This window comes from Zonotrichia albicollis, chromosome 5, assembly GCF_047830755.1.
Source record: "Zonotrichia albicollis isolate bZonAlb1 chromosome 5, bZonAlb1.hap1, whole genome shotgun sequence".
In the NCBI taxonomy this organism is placed as follows: domain Eukaryota; kingdom Metazoa; phylum Chordata; class Aves; order Passeriformes; family Passerellidae; genus Zonotrichia; species Zonotrichia albicollis.
In genome coordinates, this window is record NC_133823.1 from 38,275,155 (window position 1) to 38,294,887 (window position 19,733).

The 19,733-nt window shown below is 36.2% G+C and overlaps 1 protein-coding gene across 20 annotated transcripts in view; it reads right to left on the reverse strand.

Annotated features, from left to right (window-relative positions):
- SORBS2 (sorbin and SH3 domain containing 2) overlaps positions 1-19,733 on the reverse strand; it is a 145,129-nt gene that overhangs the window by 27,104 nt on the left and 98,292 nt on the right. For 11 of the 20 annotated variants that reach the window (XM_074541397.1, XM_074541413.1, XM_074541409.1 and 8 more), the window contains 6 exons: positions 19,010-19,193; positions 15,883-15,997; positions 8,763-8,846; positions 6,615-6,671; positions 2,930-2,982; positions 2,095-2,282 (listed from right to left, as the gene is read on the reverse strand). In XM_074541397.1, coding sequence (XP_074397498.1) covers positions 2,095-2,282; positions 2,930-2,982; positions 6,615-6,671; positions 8,763-8,846; positions 15,883-15,997; positions 19,010-19,193 — 681 coding nt within the window. The remainder of the gene's footprint in view (positions 1-2,094; positions 2,283-2,929; positions 2,983-6,614; positions 6,672-8,762; positions 8,847-15,882; positions 15,998-19,009; positions 19,194-19,733) is intronic. The other 9 variants (XM_074541405.1, XM_026791542.2, XM_026791537.2 and 6 more) reach the window with 1 other exon arrangement.

Sequence of the window (19,733 nt, forward strand, 5' to 3'; positions counted from 1 at the left end):
ATAGTTTGTTACAGACTAGGACTGCAGAGTTAATAATTAAGTTATTTTCCAGCTCCTAAAATGCACTCATGATAATCTGAACAACAAAAAGAATTCCTCATTAATTATAGAGATGTTATCTCCTCTACAACCGCTGCCATCAAAGCAACATAAGAAACCAGGCATTAATTGGGGATTAATTGGGATTTTTAAGCAGGTCAACAGAAAATAAAAGCTGCAAAGTATTTAAAGATGAAGTCACACAACAAATCTAGACCTCAGGGTAACACTGACTTTTCCAATGGAGCATTCTGAAAAAGTTGTTTATGATTTTTAACTTATAATTGCCCAGAGTTCACAGCATCCACATATTCTAAGATAGTTAAAACTAAGATAAATCTTCGTATCAGATCAAGTAGGAAATTTCTCCATGTTATTCACAGGTAGCCTACTCCTTCCCTGTGTAGTAGCACTGAAAGAAGCAGTGTTTTGTACAGCTTATGCAGGGCAGAAGAAGGCAGCTCAGGAAGTGTTATGCAAGTGTAAATGAAGGTGTATCAGTTTACTGAGCCTAACCACAATGTAGAAGTAAAAATAACGCTTAGATTGACTTCCATAACAAAAGCCTGATTTTTCAAGCTTTAAGACATATTTTTATGTGCATGGTAGATTTAGAAGACACTACAAGACAAATCTGGAACGGTGGTCTTTCATAATTGTACTGAACTTTCAAAAATAGTCCCAAGTGGCAACATTCAGTTCAGGAAGATGCTTCAAACAGCTCAGTCTGCTTTCTAAAATTAATGGAATCTAGATCTGTCACTGAAACATTTGAGTTCAAAATTCATGGTGATCCAACAGTTTATAATGTGCTCCTTTAACAAATTGGTTAATTTCAAGAAAAATTAAAATTCTACAGGGGTCATAATGCTGGGAGAGAATGGTGTCACCTTCTGAAAGGTAACTGGCTGTGGAAGATATTCTTAATGGAAGGATTTTCAAACACAGGAAGTGTTGAAGTCATGCTTAGTGCTTGCTATTGGTGGCGGAGTCAAAGGCACATGCAGGCAAGTAGAATCCATGCCTGGCCTGGTAAGCCAAATGGGTGAGTTATTCCACTTTTAAATTACTGCTGTAACATTTTAATGTTTTAAATGTTTAAAATACATTTGCTTTATAATCACCTCACTCTCAATGTTCCTCACTGCTTTTCTTAGACACTTTCTGTTGCAGTCTGGATATTATGTTCTTTTCGCTGTGAATTTACTGTTACAAAAGTTTACTGATTAGTATAGCTACAAAACAGAGCAATTAAGAGAATAATAAAAATAATAATTCAAACAGATGGAGACATATTATATTCAGTATTACTCTATCTATTACTTCCATTTTATGTTTTACTGGAAGCTTTTTTGTTTTCTAGAAAAACCCATCCAAATCTCCAAAAACCCAAATGAAGAACTGACTCTGTGATCTCTTTCCTGGAGAGATATGGAAAACAGTAATAGGATGGTGACTTACTAGCAAAAAATAAGCTAATTAGATTGCATCAGCTCTACTAAATACTTCCAAGGATTTAAAAAGTAAGAAATCAGACTATGGATGCTTTCTTGATTAAATCACATCCTGATAACAATGGATATTTTCTTGATTACATTAGGTCCTGATAACTGACAACTAAGATATCACCTATGGATTTAAAAGGCCTACTATCCTGGACATACATCTTTAATCTTACAGGTAATTTGTCTCAATTTATTTTCTCAATATAATAAAACTAGCTTTAAAATCATAATAATCTAGTAAGAGAGTAGTAGAGTTAATAAAAATAGTGTTTATATATTGTGGTAGAATTCATAGTCTTCTTTTAGTCAATTCTCGTTTGTCAGAACAAGCAGACATGAAACTGGAAAGTCCTTGTTACAAATCCAGCTTTCCAACTTAAAATTATGCCTGTAAGAATAAAGAAGTCAGCCTTTCAGGAAAGGCTCAAAGCTGCTGCTCCACATCACATCCCCTGGGGCCACGCCCCGAGCCGCAGCAGGCAGCTGCTACCCACATCCAGTACAACACACCAGCAGCAGTGTTCTGCCAGCTAATGTGGCCTCCTCTTACCTTTAGCTCGTGATGGAGAAGAAGGAGATGAGCTAGTTAAAGGCTTTCTAAGGGTGGAACATGAGCCCTGTGTGTCTGTACGGCCCAGGTTAGGTCTGTTGGCGTTCTGGTCACTGTGTGCCCTCTGGTGACTCACAGCAGGCTCTGACTTCCTTCGCTTTCTGTAGTCACTCGCAGTACTTGCAGAACTACAGAAAAAAGCAGGATCAGCAGCAGTCTGACTCTGAGATCAGAATTCAGGAATTTAAGAAGTAAGGTCGTAATTATAATATTGGTTTATAGATGAAAAACACATAAAGGGAAGAAGCACTGGTCTCACATATCTTACAGCCTATTTCCCAGTGAAAAGATTAATTTGTTCTTAACCTGATTGTTTTAAAGCTGTACACAACATTACTATGCCATTTTCTTTGAAATAAATGCATCAAGGTATGTTAGACTATTTTTTGGAACTAGAGTTTAGGTGCAAAGATATGAAAAAGACAGAGACTGACAACAGTCAAGGTATCATGCTTAGGGAAACAGCACTGAATACACTGCAGGCAGTAAGGGTAAAGAATAAATCACTGCTGCTGAGAGAGAAGCTCAGAGATGTTAGTGGAAAGACCCAGAACACAGTGTGATTAATTTAAATGCAAACACTAAGTCCCTGTAAAACTAAAATAAAATCTACACATCAGTATCAAAATTAACACTCCAAGCATCTAATTTGCCAGTAGCTCACAAGGTGAATGTTAAAATCTGACTCTTTACAAAATCTGCTGGTGTCAGGTCCCAAAGAAGACCCTCAGGCTGGATAATCTGTGTCTGCTGAAGTATAGATAGTGCTTCTTACCTGGAGGGCCTGTCCAGGCCTCTGTCTGTTGAATAGTGATGATATAAGGAAGCCTGTGAAAACAAACATGGATTGTTTTCGTAACATGGATTGTTACGTTTGTATTTGAAGAAAGGGTGACAATTTTTGTTTATCATATTTGATGACTCCTTGTTACTCTGTGGCAAATCCTATAATAACAGCCCATGATAATTAACATCCGGAGCACTCCATCACAGACAGAGCAACGTTTTATGAGAATAAATTATGCAGCTTTTAAAAAGCATTGATAGATTTCATTACCTGTTCTACTTCAGTAATTTTTTTCCTTTAAAGCACTGTTACATAATGATCCCTAATTATGCTTTTCTATATACTTTTCAAAACCAGACACAGAACAGCTGAAACAAATCTTTACTGTAAAAGCAGAAAAATCTGAAAATTATTCTTTTATGTACATGTGAGGTCTGCAGAGCTTCTCTTCATCCCTCAGTTACTCACCAAAATCCTACAATCAATAATAGCCAGAAGCTTTTGTCAATCCCACGACGTTTGTGGTGCATAACTGGCCTCATATACCTTATAATCCTGGTAAGAACAGTTCTCATCACAGAAAATTAGTCATTGCTTATGGAGTTACAGATGCAGCTACTGGGAGATGGAACTTCCATAATTACATTATTAATACAAAGTCAGCCTTAAATGACTACTGATTTTAAATCAACTATTTTAAGCCTTTAGTCAGAATTAAGTAATATTACAGTTCTGGTACCCAGGTATGAATCTAGAATGAACTTCTTGGTTTCTGAAGTATTTCTTCATGGATATAAAGCAGTCAGGTTCAAGAATTGAACTTCTTTCAAGTTCCTGCCTTGTCACTTCAGCTTTCCATAACTCAATGGACTAGAAATAGAACTATCATACAGGTTTCTAAGGTGCAGGAAATATTTTTTCCCTTTATAGAGAGCCTTCTTAGCTTTTTCCCTGCATGGAAAAATCTTTGCCCCGAAGGACTGCTGAAGTAAGGGCACTCATGGGCTGTACAAGTTCTTTCTTTTGTTGGATTTTTTTCCCCAGTGATTTGATTTGCAAGTTCATGAACAGAACTTCACCCAGATCTGTTAACTGACACTTAAGTAGAGAAGTCACCAGTAGTCTTAGAATATTTGGGAACAGATTTTTTAGGACTATGGGGTTGGGAGAGCCACACAAACATGCCACAATAGGAAACAAATGTTATCTAAAACTTGAGCTATTTTCACATAGTTCATATTTTCAAGTTTTTCTTTACACTCTCTGAAGGCTTATAAGTACTTTGTGACTAATGTCCCATCACTCTCCAAATGCAATGATTTTAAGATATATATCAATAGTATGAGGTCTATCTGCAATAAAACCATAGAAGGCAGACACAGTGCTGCTCACACCACCAGCCAGTATAACCACAGGAAGCAAAGGCCTCAGGTCTGTGTGCTTCCCTGCATTCAGCCTGTCCTGGAAAACACCCCAGTCTCATTTCAAAACTGGCCACAGCCATCTTCCTTCTCTTGACCAGTCACTGCCACAGTCTGGAAGCAGCCAGGAAGGAACCTCAAGACCACAGGTGATCTCTCAGAAATGTTGCACAAGGTGCTGCAAACACTGCAGATAAATTGTCATTGTGAATTCTTTGGTGTAGATGCCAACCACCTCCACTTGCTACCCCTGACCACATCGGAGGGGACAGTGGCCAAATGAGGCAGTGTTTGCTTCCCACCACCTGTAGTGGCTCCGTGCCTGTACAGACCATGATGTCACTCCTAAGGGCGGAGCAGATCCTCAGTGTCTCCTGTGGAAGGCTATGGGATCACACAATGGAAATCCCACCAGAGGGAACTTCCTTATCCATAGCATTCCCCAGGCTATACACAGATGGCTAGAAGTGCCTATCATGCCAAAATTGACTGCTGGGTTACTGGCTTTCACTTTACATCCTTTAAGATTCTTTTACCACCTTGAATGCCACTTGCCCTTTTATCCTTTATTTGATGCTGGCTTTGAAGTTTTTTCTCTATGACAGATCCTGTACTTTGCCCATTATACAACACTAATTTCTACTACAGGCATATATTATTTTATAGATTGTGTGGAGTTTATACCTTCTCTCCATAGGAAGACCTTCATTGATGTGACATATAGAGGAAAGGTGAAAGTAAATACTGTGTGTGGTTGTTTTTTACTACTTGTTTTACTGTTTGCAGCTGTCTTATCAGCTCTTGGGTGTTTATTGACCCACTTTTAGATGGCCCAACTGAACACATCTCTCCCATCTCCAAAAATAGTTAGCCATCTTCCATAATAGTCAACATTGCTCTGTATGAATAAAGGCAACTTGAGAAAAGGAGATGACAACTCCAAATCTTTTTTGAATACTTTGATTTGGTTTTACTAAAAAATTGATATATATATTTAGAATTAACCCAGTATTTTAGCTGTTTTCATGCATCAAGGCTTTAATGCTGATTAAAAATGAAGCTAGGGAAAGTAGGCAAAAGTAAAAGGAAAATAACAAATAGGCTTGTTTGCATGATGGTTATAATACTTTATCAAGTTATTTTGAATAGTCTCCTCCTCTGGAGAAGTATTAAGTTTCTGTCGTTTTTGAACACGATTTATCATATTTAAAGATTACTAAAATTTCAAAATTAAAGAGAGGACTTTGTAAATTAATCCAAGAGAAAACCAGTGATACTTAATAGCCATTTTACCCAGACCTACTGAACATGGGAGTATTTCAAAGTCATGTTAGGGCTTTCAGATTGTCTTCCTTGATATATTGAAAACCAACAGGAATTAGAAAAGGCCTAGAAGCTTTTTCTTTCAGAGAACTGGGCCCAAATTTCAAAACTATGAGCTTTTTCTAGATCTATAGAGAGCTTAAAATCAAATGAGACTAAATTGCAAACAATTAACAATTTAAGACCACAATTTGAGTTAAACTTTTGGAGAAACTACAGAAGATGAGAGTGAATCACAAATATGGATGAAGTAAAGCCACCATATGAAGCAAAGTTGCCAGTAGAGGATTTGCTGACTTTTGCCCTAACGCTGTAAAATGGAGAGGGAGTGGAGAAGGAATGAAAGCCTGAATCTCTCCCACTCAGAGTAGGGCAATGTCAACCCACTACCTGATCTTGATTAATTTTATTTGGAGTACTGACAGCAACTGTCAATCCTGAGTTATAAATTACAAAAGTACTATTAATTGCTGTTTTACCTGATGAGCAACCTTAGTCATAAATACTTAATTGGAGAAATGACAGCTTATCCACAAAGGCTTTCACTTGACACATAGAATTTGCAGTCAGATATTTTAATAAAAAAAATTAAACTGAGCTGATGGATTAATTGTGCAATGCACTTGCCCAACTCTGAAAAGTGGGAATTTGTCAGAGTTAGAGACATATGGAGTGTTGTGTAATTCTGGGTGTTAATCTCTGAGAAGTTTTGGGTATAAGGACTCACAGTTCCTAGGATAATAAGATCAACATCCAAATGCACTAGTGATCTGGAAAGATATGAAGACAAGGATACAATGATTGTGAATTAGAAATGTTTCATAGCTATCAGAAGGAAACAACTAAATTTTAACAAACCAAGATATAAATGGTGAGCATTCCAACCCTTCTTCCCAAGAGAATCATCTGAAAAAGAACCATTCATTTACCTCATTGGAAACACCAGAAGAACTGTCTTGAACATAGTCCAAAAGCTTTTTAGGTGGCTGCATCATAAAAGCAGAAGTGTAGAGATGAAATGAAGGAGGATCAATGGCAGCAAGGAATGAAACATGTGGAAAAGGTGACACAGTTAGAAATTAAGTGTTGACAGCGTCAGATACAAAGAGTGACACACACGGGTAGAATGGAAGGATAAATGTGTTATTTTTAAAATAACTTAATAAAATGTTAGTAACTTTAGGTGGTAAAATTTACAACTGGAATGGTTGCATAAATACCAGCAAGTTTTAACACTGAGAAAGAAAGGTCTAAAGCATCACAGTTATGCTCTGTTGGAGAAATTTCAATATATTTTATCTTAAATTTATTGTTATCAGTAAAATATTGTTCAGATATGGATAATCAGAAGAATTTATCTGTACTGTTTCTGCCCACCTAGAGGGAGAAATGATAATACCACTTGAATGGCAGGATAAGGGAGATAAAAAGTAATCCATGACAATGTGATAACATTATAGACCACTGCACAAGAAATTAAACCCAGATATATTTACCTTTATTTTTTAAAATTTTCATGGGATATTCAATGGGTAATTTTTAAAACACTATGATTAAAACATTAAGGTTTTAAAAGAGTGTATATAATTTGCTTTCTCTTCTGCTCTCCCTGAAGCAGCAGGGAGTTTTGATTTTGGCTTACGGCTAGCTACAGAAAGGGACTAAGGTGCCTGGTTCCAGGGTGTCCTCCAAGGCCCTGTGTCTGTGCTCAGGCTCCTCATGTAGCTGGCATGTCACTAATTAAAATCCCGATAGGCCTCCAGAGAACTGTTGGCTGACAGGGAATGAAAAGAATGGGGATATTTTAAATCCTGATACTCTCAAGCTCATGTCTTTAGATTTCCTGTCTGTGGCCTGTGGCTTCTGCTTTTTAAACTCAAAAAATCTCAGGGAGGATCTTGGGGAGCTATGAGAATGCTTAAAAAGACTGAGGGAGTGCTTAGGTTTACTTCCCTCCTTTTTCTAAGGGGATTTTAACTTCTTTTAATTTTCTGCCTGTCTGGATATTGCAACTATCCTCTTAGGCATTCTTCTGGGATGAAGATATTTGCTATCCCTTTTCCCAAAGATGTTAGAGTGTACAGGAAAGACTTTGAGCTCTGTGGAGCCAGAGAGGGAGTGTGCAAAAGCAAGAGCAGGTGCATCTCCAACCCAGTTGTTAAGGCGTTGTGCAGGGAGGAAGTGAAATCTAGTTCTCAGTCTTGCCTCAAGGACAGTGTTACTGTTTTACTATTGTAAAAAAAATACAAGCAGCCTTAGGTGCTTAGATACAACTAAGCCTATGGTATTTGCAGAAGAACTGCAAGTGCTAAAATAATTGAAGGTGAAAACTTGAGATATTTCTGATTTTTACGTGTTTTGGCCAGATGCAACCATTCAGGTTTATAATTTTAGACTTAAGTGCTGGCAGCAGGTCTAAACCAGCACCTGTTTGCCCAAGCCCTTGTTTTGGGTAATGGCTCTCTGTGAAAATTGGAGCAGAACTGAAGTCTGTCCATTCAAACAGGTGTCCAGCTTGAAAACAGAGCAAACCCATATCTGTGTGTTCAGGCAAAAAATACATATTCTGCATGTATACATATAAGAGATGAAAAAAAGGAAAAAAATTCTCAGTAGTTCCTACTGTAAGAAATTTGTTTCTGGCTTCATACATCTAAATTTAGATCTGGTCCTTTAAGTAAAAGATATGATCTGCAACTTGGCTTCCTTAATGCAAACTGTCATATTTTTCTGTCCTAGAAGATTGTTCAAAAATAATCCAGCCAAATGCAAAAAGTTGAGAGAAACCGGCAAACATCCCTGTTTATAATGGAATTTGTCTTGTTATTAAATACTTACACACTACTATTTATCTAATACATACTCCTTATTAAAGCTATTACTAAAACTACTCTAGCAATTTAAGAGTCTATTTGAAAAAAATACTTATATTTATGGAACTTTACTGCCTTTCCTCAAAAAAAAACCCCTTATAATAATTTTACTGGCTTATACTTGGTGAACTTGGTAATTTAAATTCCTCCTTCTAAAAAGATTTTTTCCTAAAGTGGAAATATCAATATTCTATCCTCACTTACCGGACGTCCAAACTCCAGCTCTGAAAAGAATTTATACCAGGGTTCGTTTTCTAAATCTATGTCATCTGGGGTTATGCGATCAGTCTGGAGCAGTTGTGAAGGAAAAGGGAAGGAAAAGGCACACACTGAGCAAAGTGCTGGAAATGCTATGTCACTTTAACAACAAACACACAGACATAGAACAAATATGGGGAAAGAAATGGAACAAATCAAAGAATGAAGATGGTATTTAAGATAGAGGATATTCGTGTTCAAGAGCTGTCATTCACTGGTAGCTTTAATACTTTTCTTTTTGTCGATGTTCTTCCAAGGACTGGAAGATGTTAAACATTTTAAAATTACACTCTTAAAGCTAAGAGGGCTCTTTGACCTTTTCTTTAACATCACCCATTAGTTAATTACATTTAATGCTGCTAAAGATTCCTTGTTAGGAAGATGGTTTAAATGATTGTCTTCTCCAGCATAGGCAGGAAATTGCCCATCAGATCAGCAATAAAGACACAACTTTATCGGTATTGCTTTTGGTAATTCTTTGTCTTCTCACAAAGCATGTTTATTCTGAATCTTGATGTCTTGAAGCAAGCACTGAGCAGAGATAAGGAATATGCATCATGCAAGCATCACTATGTTAAAAAGCCACTTCAGCCTATGAAAAGGAACTGATATATTTTAAATCCTATGGTCAAAAGATAAGGAACAAAAAATTATGCACTCCATTAATATTTGTTTCAGCAGTACTGAGAAATGCTTTATCTAGCATAGCCTTGTTGACATAATGAAGCATTTTTTTCGACAGTGGAATACATTGTTTTCATCTGAAAATTCTCATAACCAAGGGATAAAGCAATTGAAGATAGTATTAAGGAAATTCTTCAGTGAACAGAAGAATAATTGACAGATTTATTCAAGCAGCATGAAAACATGATGGTGCAAAACAGTGCAGCTCTCAATGGGATATCTAATCAACTGTAAACCTGGCTGCATTAATTACTTTCTAAATAGCTTCAGTTTCTTTGTAGCATCTGATGTAGGCTTTCATGCAGCACAGAATTACAGTGAACTGTTGGCTTAAATATCTCTGAAACAGAGAAATCCTCTTGTTAAAGACATTTCTGAATTTAAAATTTGCTTCTCCATAACTGTAATTATCAGAACCTAGACACTAATTATGGTGTGCCCTAGAAAGCAATCATTGAAGAAGACAGGGTCCTGCATAAAGAATGACAGTGGTGATCAATATGTAACACTTTTTCCTCAAGTTGAATTATCTCCAGTAGACTGGAGCAATCACACAGAGCTATTTCCGTTTTCTGCAAAAGATAACACTGTGCTTTTGACCATTTCAGGTAATAAACATCTTACAGCACTTTTCTTGCTGCTTTTGGTGTTACTGGGACAGCCTGCCAACTCTGATCTATTGAAAGGTCAACAATCCTTCAGAACTACCTTGGTGCTCACGTATCTGTGAGCTGTTAATGCAGCATCTGGATCTCAGCTGCTGTTTTATACACTTCTCTTCACAATGCCCTTTCAAGTAAGGGAAGTAGTATTCTGTGAATGCAGAGGGAAGTAAATGTCACTGGTGAAAAACCTGCTGTGCTCCACAGAAGGGTTGGGAAGTGAAGCTCCTCTGGAATTTTGCCCTTATATTTCCACCATCCACAGCTGTACCTCAGCAGTACAGCTTGAACTCAACTATAGACACCCAAGTCTTTCGTAGAGAAACACTACTGAAATTAGTTTCATGAACTGACTACTAAAATGTGTGAATTTAATAGAGACTAGGACTAATTTAAGAAAAAACCTCAGGATTCTCTTCTACAGAGATAAGAAGGCATGAGGGCAAAAAATGACAGATGCAAAATGCAGGAGATAGCTTTGCTGTATATCAACTTGATATACAGGAATTACAGGAAATGCTTGCCATATTTAGAGATTTTTTTGCTTATCTTAAAAAAAATCCACAAATTGCACCTGAATAATCTGAGAAGACATTACTAAACAATTATTTTCCATCCTTTCTCCAAACTCAGTCATTGTATGTTGAAATACTGCATGTTTTTACCTTTGAATTCTATAAAAAAATTAATTTTCAGAGAAATGTTGATATCAACAAATGGGCATATTTATACAAAACAAACAAACAAATAAATAATTTAAAATGTATATAGGGTTGGAATTGTGGAGTTTTTGGTCCTAGAAGTCCTGGCCTACTGACATTACTCTGTGAGCCTCAAGGTGCCCTGAAGAGCAGCAGCCCCACCCCTACCCAGTGATGGAACCATGCCCCTCCTGGCAGGGAGGCAGAACACACTGACAGATCAACTGGGCTCCCCTAAACCAGCCAAGGAGATGAAAATGAGAATGGGAGTTGCCTCCCTTTTCAACTTCAAATACTCTTGCAATTAGCTGTAAGTTTAAGAACCCTTGTGTTTCAGCTGGTAAAGAAGAAGCTAGAAATCATGTATTTTATCTAGTTTCTAAGTTTTAATTTCTTCTTAGTAGCAAATAAAATGAGGCTGTTCAAAAGTATGTAAAGCTAGCTCCATGCAGCCAAGTCCACTTTAATTTACAGCTTCAACCGCAGAGGGCAGCAAACAAAAAGGAACTGAGCACTAAAGTCTGCAATTCCCTGCTGCTGGCAGTTCTGGAGACGACTGCAATCCCTGTTCTACCAGGATCAATACGCAAGCAATTGATTTTGTTGGGCTTTTGGGTTCAGTTGTGCTGACAGAGCTTTTTCTATTATCCCCCCTTCTAAGAGACAAAATTAATTAATCATTTTGACTTAAAAGCTGCACTTGGCTTAGTCTCACAAAGTATCTCCCAAACTACTGGAATAGAAAGTAAAAGCTATAAAGGGAAATCCCTTTTTATGATTTGCTAGTCAAATAATGTTATTACAATCTATCCTTCATCTAGCAATTTAGTAATATTTTGATTTTTCATTGAAAATATACTACTGAAGACCCCTAAGTAACTTAATTCCTTTTGCCTTTTGCACCAGATGGTCAACACAACACTGAATCAGCATACTCAAGTATAGAACATGGACAATGAGCAAAATTACATCTCTAGTATTACATGTAGCTTTGCCTGTTCTTGGTTTGATACACAGATACACATCCACAGGTAATAATCAAAACTGCCTTACATGTAGATCAGTATTTTGCATTTGCAAGTTCAGACACCTAACTGAAGCCTGTCTGCAACAGAAGACTGAGATGCCTGTTGTAAATTTGGCTTTGGCACTTTATTATCTCTAAAGAATTTTCTTTCACTTTTTTTTTTTTGCCTTTTGGAATACTTTTAAATAGCTGTGGTAACTCCAAGTCTAATACCAGATGGACTAGGTCTATTTCTTTGAGAGAAGAAATATTTTATAATGCCATATTAAGCATACCAAGCAGAATATTCCGATAACCAGATTGAGATGTCAAAAGCAACCAAATATGCATGCTCTAAAGAAAATTTCCAATTTTTCACTACACTAAAAACCAAACCAAACAAAAAACAACAGATGTACATCATGGAACAAGCCCAGTCTATTTCTGGTATTTGACAAAACAGTAATTTAGAAAAATTGATTCTAATAATGAATTCTTCTTGCATATAAACTCAGTAGAAAATTTGTTTGTTGAACAGAGAGTAAAAATCTAGAACTAAAATTTAACCTCACAGTTTTATTTGACTAGCACATGTACACTTTTATGCTTAGAGTAAAATAACTAATGAAAATAGAGGCATTGCATATACGAGTTTTATGAGGTCTTTTTTTACGGCAACACTGAGGTTTTTCCTTACATACTCTACTGCAGAAATAGATATATGTACATGTATGGAGGAATTGCTTCTCATATATACAAGGCAGAAAGTAGTAAAAAAAATTAATTTCATTTACACATGAGTAAGATTAAGTTGTTACATTGCCATTTACTTATTAATGGAAAGTAAATATTCATTTTAGGAAACAAGTCCATTGTCTGGATGATATTGGAGAAAAAGAGGAATATTTAGCTGAATTGCAGACACTGGAGATAGAAACACACATCAAAACAACTTTTGTACCATCCTATCAGTGGCTTCTTGAAATAGGAAAAAAAGGAGCTGTATCACCATGTCTGGTAAGACTACTGAATGCCTTAATCACAAACTTTTACTGCAATCTCAAAGTACTAATCCCAAACCTCTCCTTTATGCTGATGTTTTATACTCTTACAAATTCAAATTATGGAAGAAACCACACTAATTTCCTGTTTCATGGAAGAGGATACTACACAATACAACTACACTCATTCTTCTGCATCTATAACAATTAGTGATCCCTAACCAATCTATCCTTTTCATGTTTCTTACTAGGTCAATGTTTTAGTTTATTATTTCTCACATTGTTTTGATTAATGCACATTTCCTTTTTGTCAATGAGGATCTGCTGCACAGTATCTCCCACTAAATGTTAGCTTCACACTGAATCTCAATTTCTTTTATTCTTGCTGTGTTCTCATCTCCCCATTAATCAGAACTAAATTCCAATCTGCTACCTACATCAATAAAGGGAATGCTAATCTCTCAAGTCTGATTTGTCAGACTTGACAGATTATGATACAAGGCAGCTGTAAATATTTTATATTTTTAACAGATTACTTTGCCATCAAAACGACAATCTTGTAGACATGGAAATTATTTAATTAAAAAAACTGGAGATTTGGAGTGTTAGAAAAACTCCCTTTGATTTATACAAAACTAATAAAGTATGACTTTCTAGTTCAGACACTATAAATGTCTGTCTTTTGCAATATTAATATACCACATTTATTTTATATTCCACATTTTTATTACTACTTTCCTTCAGTATCATCAAAAAAATTTCAGACATTAGAAATCAAATTTTTGAGATTATTAAGATGAAAGATTTTATTCATGCAGTACTGACATGTTTGAGAATTTGGAGTTTTCATCTGAATTTGGAACCAGTGCATTATTTTCAGAGGTCAGCTTTTCCTACACACAATGAAAAGAGCTTTTGACTTGCTTTGCTGATCATCCTTTAAGAAGTTAAGTTTTACTTTCTATATCCCATTCAGTCAATACAAGAAGAGCAAATACTTCAGTGAAAACAATTAATTTTCTGTTAGTAACATGGTTCAAAGGAAGTATCTTAATTATATAAAGCTAAATAGCATCTTCATCAACAGTAGACATTCCAGATTGATGAAACTGTGACAGCTCCCTAATTTTTTCAACTATGTTATACTAGTGTCAGCAAAACTTTAATCTCATAATAATTTCCAATTTTTTACAGCTCAAAATCATACATAAACAAAAAATCTCTCAATTCTGTACATGAATGTACTTTCCTCAGCTTTAAAAATTTCTTATACAATGAGATGGTTCCTTGTATGTACATCAGCTAAGCCTAAACTTTTAGTCTAAGCTTCAAGATGGCAAAGTGTGACCTTACCCTTGATGGATATTGCTTAGTAAGTAACATGACTACAAAATGACTAAAGCTTTTCTCCATGAAAATATCTTAATGACCAAAGCTCAAAATTCCATCTCTTGGTTCAGATTAGCAAAAGTAAAATGCATAAGCAAGTGGAAAAAAAGATCCAAGAACAGTCAGCAAACCTCATTTTCTTGTTATTTCATTAGTTTGCTAGAATTGAAAAAATAAAGTTCTAAAAATATTCATCAGCACTGCAAATGGTGATATGAATTATTTTTGTTCACATTACATTAGCAAAAAATATAATTTATTAGAAAAGTGAGGCCATTATTGGAATACACTGAAATCAGTGTAATTTTCTTATTTTTAACTTGAATCTGCTATTACACTTTGGCATTGGGAATACTGGAAAATTACCTCTGTGTTTATAATGCAGCCATGGCACTCAAAAAGTGCTCAGGACAAATGACACTGCCATTTAGATAAAATTATTTGTTAAGTTCATCTGCACTCAGATACTAATTATATTTATTCATTACCAGTTCCTACAGAAATGCCCATTTCGTCTTTGAAAAACACATTAATTCCGCAAGAACTCAATTTCACAGAAAAAGAGCTTTGTGTTTTCTAGCTAACATAAAATAGATTCCTGCAAAGACCAGAAAAACAAAGGAAAAGGTGCTTGGTTCAGGTGTTTCACGCTGTTGATATACTGCATATTCTGAAATTCAGTCATTTCCCTAATTTGCTTTAAATTGGCAAAATCAATTCTTTGAACTAGCATGTAATACAGAAGCAAATAACAATCCAGTACTCATTTCATAAACCTCTTCCTTAAAACTGGACTCCCTCAAATATTTCAACCTCAAAGTAAAAGACCAAGAAAAGAAAATATCACCATTGATATATAACAGCTTTTCTAAAATAAGAAAATGTTAAGATAGCACAAAGTTAAATAAGAAGAGCTGGGTGAATGTGCCTTTCAGCAAATGAAAACTTCTGTTAATTGTCATTTTGCAAGCATTAAGCATAGCTTTATTCCACAATTGCTATAATTATTCAGAAAGCAGGAATAAAGACTTCCAATTACATGTTAATGTATACTCATCATAATGTACATTCACTCAAATCACAGAGTATTTGAGGCTGGAAAGGACCCCCAGAGGTCATCTAACCCAACCTCCTGCTAAAGGTAGGTATAATCATATCAGTTTGCTCAGGGCTGTGTTCAGGCAAGTCCTGCTGGGCAACCCTGGCCAGCATTTAACCAAAATCTCATTAGATATACAATCCAGCCCATCCTGAAAATGCAAATATCTTATTTTTATGCATTAATTATTCAGATATCATATGTGCTGTTAACACTACTGAAAATAAGTGCTGTAGATGCACACCAATTAGAAAAAGCAGTTTCCATCTGTTTTGTCTATCATCCATGAGGTTTGCATGGTGGTGATTCCTTGGAAACACCAGAAGATGTAAGTTAAGCAAATAAGCCAAACCGAATTTTTCAATACAACCATCAGATAAGAACAAAGACAAATTGCTGCAAAATTGTATTTGAGAAAGGATCTTCAATATTCTTCCAAATAGCAATTATTAATAGTAAATAATAAGAAGATAAGCTCTTACCAAATCTCTTACTGTACTACCCATTTCATTTGTGTGTCTTACCGGTCGTTCGTGCTCAAGGATCGATGACTTTCCCGGCTCATACTCAAAAATACTTCTTGGTTCAGAACGGAACTTGCGAGTATCTACCTTTCTGTCAGGAGGGTCCCAGTCGTTCCTGAACAACAAATACAGGTAACTGAGCTAATTTACTGTCACCACCTCGTGATTTACAGCCCTGTACAACAGAAACCTGCAAAGCCAGATGATGTTCACAACAGCTCATATTTCCAGATCTCAGCTGTGGAACATAGAGCCTGGCATTGCAGTGTTTTACTGTAACATCTTAACCTGTTTACAGCAGGTATGCTCAGTACAGCAGGAAGAATACTAGACATGTCCAGCCTGTGATCACTCATATTTTTCTTTTAACTAGTAGATCAGTTTAAAAACTATCCTGGCATACCACGTCAAAAAAAGATGCAAACCATTGCAAATAACTATACATGTTTTGTGCACTATACTAATATAGGCAAGTGGAAGATATTTTTGTCATCACTTAATATGATAATAAGGCCATATTGAAAAAGCTATATAATTTTCTGAGGCAAAAAATGAGGAATTATTTTAAAACACCACGTGATGATCATTATCCTGATCATTGTAGAATTGCTTCTGAATATCCTTGTAAGCAGCATATTGTTACTCTGTCTTGAACAGATAAACAAGAAGAAGAATTTGGCAGTTGAATTTGGAATAGAAATGTAGCCATTTTCTCTATAATTACAAATTTGCTTTCAACTTAATAATGCTATGCAAAGAATAAAAAGTAACCCATGCTACCATATTTTTTCAGTCATTTATGTCATATTACTAGGTACATATACATTTTGGGGGAATACTTAGCTACTTACAGTGGGAGCTAGCTTTGCATGGCAGTTCTTGTAGTACCTACCTCCATTCTACTTGGAAAACTGTACCTCACACATATTTTTATTTAACTCTGTGTAAAATGACCCACTAGTAACTCAAAGGTTGGAGTAAAGGGGAGGGGAAATACTACCAGCTATTGTTGTATTTGATAAGAAAGAGCACACACTGATTAAATTTTATCAGTTCTATTGGTCTTTCTGGTGTGACTTGGTTTGATGTGACCTGACATAATAATGCACATGTCATGTGCTTTAAAAAGATCTATGGGGTAGCTTTTGTTTATAATATGCTTGCAAGTGCATTTCAGGGACACAGACATCTCTATTTATAAAATGCCCTACATTTAAAGGGAAGTAGTTCTACATGGTTTATTGTTTATTTTCACTAAGGAAAAAATTATTTTCAGAGCAGAAAATGTTACATTTTTTGAGAACGAACAAGAAAATGGAAGTATTCAGATGAAGTTGCATTGTACTGAAAGCCACTAAAGAAAAAAGGATGCTACTGAAATTCTGATTCACACTCAGTTCAACTTATTTACAGTTTTCAGCCTTTTATCCTGTAAGGACTATATTTTGAGCTCAACTGCTAATGCAAACCGTATCTTGCCTTGCAGCTATAAAACATGTGATACATGTGGACCTAAGCCTCTTAGGTGAGTTTTTAAATACTCTGGTTTCTAGGCAATTAAAAAAAGAATCTCCCAATGTCAGGAAAAGATTGATGCACTGTAGCTTTCTGCAGTGGGCAAAGCATAGCTGATGTGTTTGGCATCCCTTGGCCTGGAGAACACAGATTTCCACTGCCTGTTGTATCATGCAGAAGATTAAAAGGGGAGGTTAAATAGCAAAATTCAGTGCTCAGCAGCTGTTTCCAAGGTTGACAAGATGCACTGCAACAGGCCTCAGTTTCTGTGACCAAGGCATTTGGCCTAGCACAGGGCAACAACTCACACAACTTCAGAGATCAAAGCTAAACAGTTCCACATTTTGGGGTCCTGCTAAAAAAATCTGCACTTCTGTATGACCTGCTAACAAAATTCAAGCCTCATGGCCTCTGTGAGGCAGCCCAACTCTAACCTTTAGCATTTCCTCTTGACAACCTGCCCTTGGCAACAGGGAAGACAAAATCAGTAACCATCAAGCAATCTCATCTTCCTCTGCAGTATGTGTATCTACTGGTTCACATTTTGGATTGCCACTACCTAGAAATTTTTCAAAAAGCCATAGTTATGTCTTAATTTTAGACACTTAGTATGCTTTTTCCTCATAATATTTTATTCAAATTGCTAATTAATTGAACCTGATAATATAAGTACATTTCTACATATAAATATGTTTACCATATCCAAGCTGACAGAAATGGTCAAATTCTCTTTTGTTGCTTGAGTGTAACCAAGAGAGGGGAGCGTATAGGCACAGATGAAAGGAAAAATATTCCCCTTTTAATATATAATATATACATAGACACACATATAGATTTATAATACGATAATATTATATTAATAGGTAGTATTAATTAATGTAAACACTGCGGAAGAAGGTTTTTTTTTGAGCTAGAACCTACAGACATACTGAAGTCAACAGAATTTGTGTGCAGGTCTCTTGCTGCACACAAATTCTTTCCCGACTTATTTATTATTAACTTTTTCCAGACTGAACTCTAACCAGTGGGACTTGGTTTTGTGCAGAGAATTTGGGTAGAGAACTATGAGATATCCAAAATACCTCTTTAATCTGCAAACACTGCCTTGGTCTATCAAAATGGAGATTGAAAAAATGGGGGTATAAAGCACTTCTGAACTCTGGGGAAATGTGGGTTGACTTCTATGCTCTTGTACAGCTTTGCTCTCCCTTGACTTTTGAATTACATCATCTTTTTGATGCTTTCTCTTTGGTGCTGGATACAATAAATGGCCTTTCCTACTCAGAGACTAACTATTGAAGACAGCTCCTAGAGCACAGACTGTTCTGAAACACAGCAAGCAGGACAATACCACTAATGAGAATAAAAAATCCTTAATGATGCTCATGGGTGCATCATGAATAAGAAAAAGCACTTTAGCGCACTGAAGAAATGACAGCACCATGCATGATGCCCAGACTCCTGGCGAGGATCACCCCTCATCACCTGACTGGCCCTTGAATAAAGCCCTTGAAGTCACATTATTCTAGAGCTGCTGTTTTGTCCCTTGTTATATTCTGCAACTGGAGTACTGTACTTAGCAAGAAGACCTTTTGAAAATGCACAAACTTACTTTTCTGGTGTGGAGCGTTGCCTCATACGATGTGGTGGTATTGGTGGTGGCACGTGGGGTGGCAAAGGGGATGAGACCTTAAAGGCATCGGAGCCACTGTCAGAAGCACTTTTGGACAGTGGTCTGTATGTCTGTGTCTTTGCAGCTGGGTGTGCCTGAGCAGAGAAGGATGGACTGTAGCTACCTAATATAAAACAAAACCAGAAACAGTCATAACATAAGATTAAGTCTTAAAAAAGCATAACATGGACTGCTACAAGAACCCACAGTAACTCCATAAAATGGCAAGATTACAAAAACGTGTAAATGAGTTTTAAAAGTACATTGCTGTGTATTGTGCAGCTCATTAGAGAGCTTCTTATATATTTTTACACAAAATTGCAAACACATAGGTAAAGTGCATTGCAGTTAAAATAAGTTAATTTGATGGAGAAGTTAATGGGTGTATACATCCATCACATCTGTTAATGACAGCCTGTAATTAATCTCCAGGCTCATCCTGTTGCTCAGTTGTTCCGAAGATAGAGAAGAGGCAGGAAACACACCTTTTCTGATTGTTTTAATAACTATTTGATTTGTGATGATGAGGCAATAGTGTATCTTGAGGATGATCACAAGAGTACAAAGAGATGTCAAACCACTGACCCACAACAAGTCATTTGAACAGCACAGAAAAAGGCATTATTCAAAGCATGTTTAATGCTACAAAAACTAAAATGAAAAA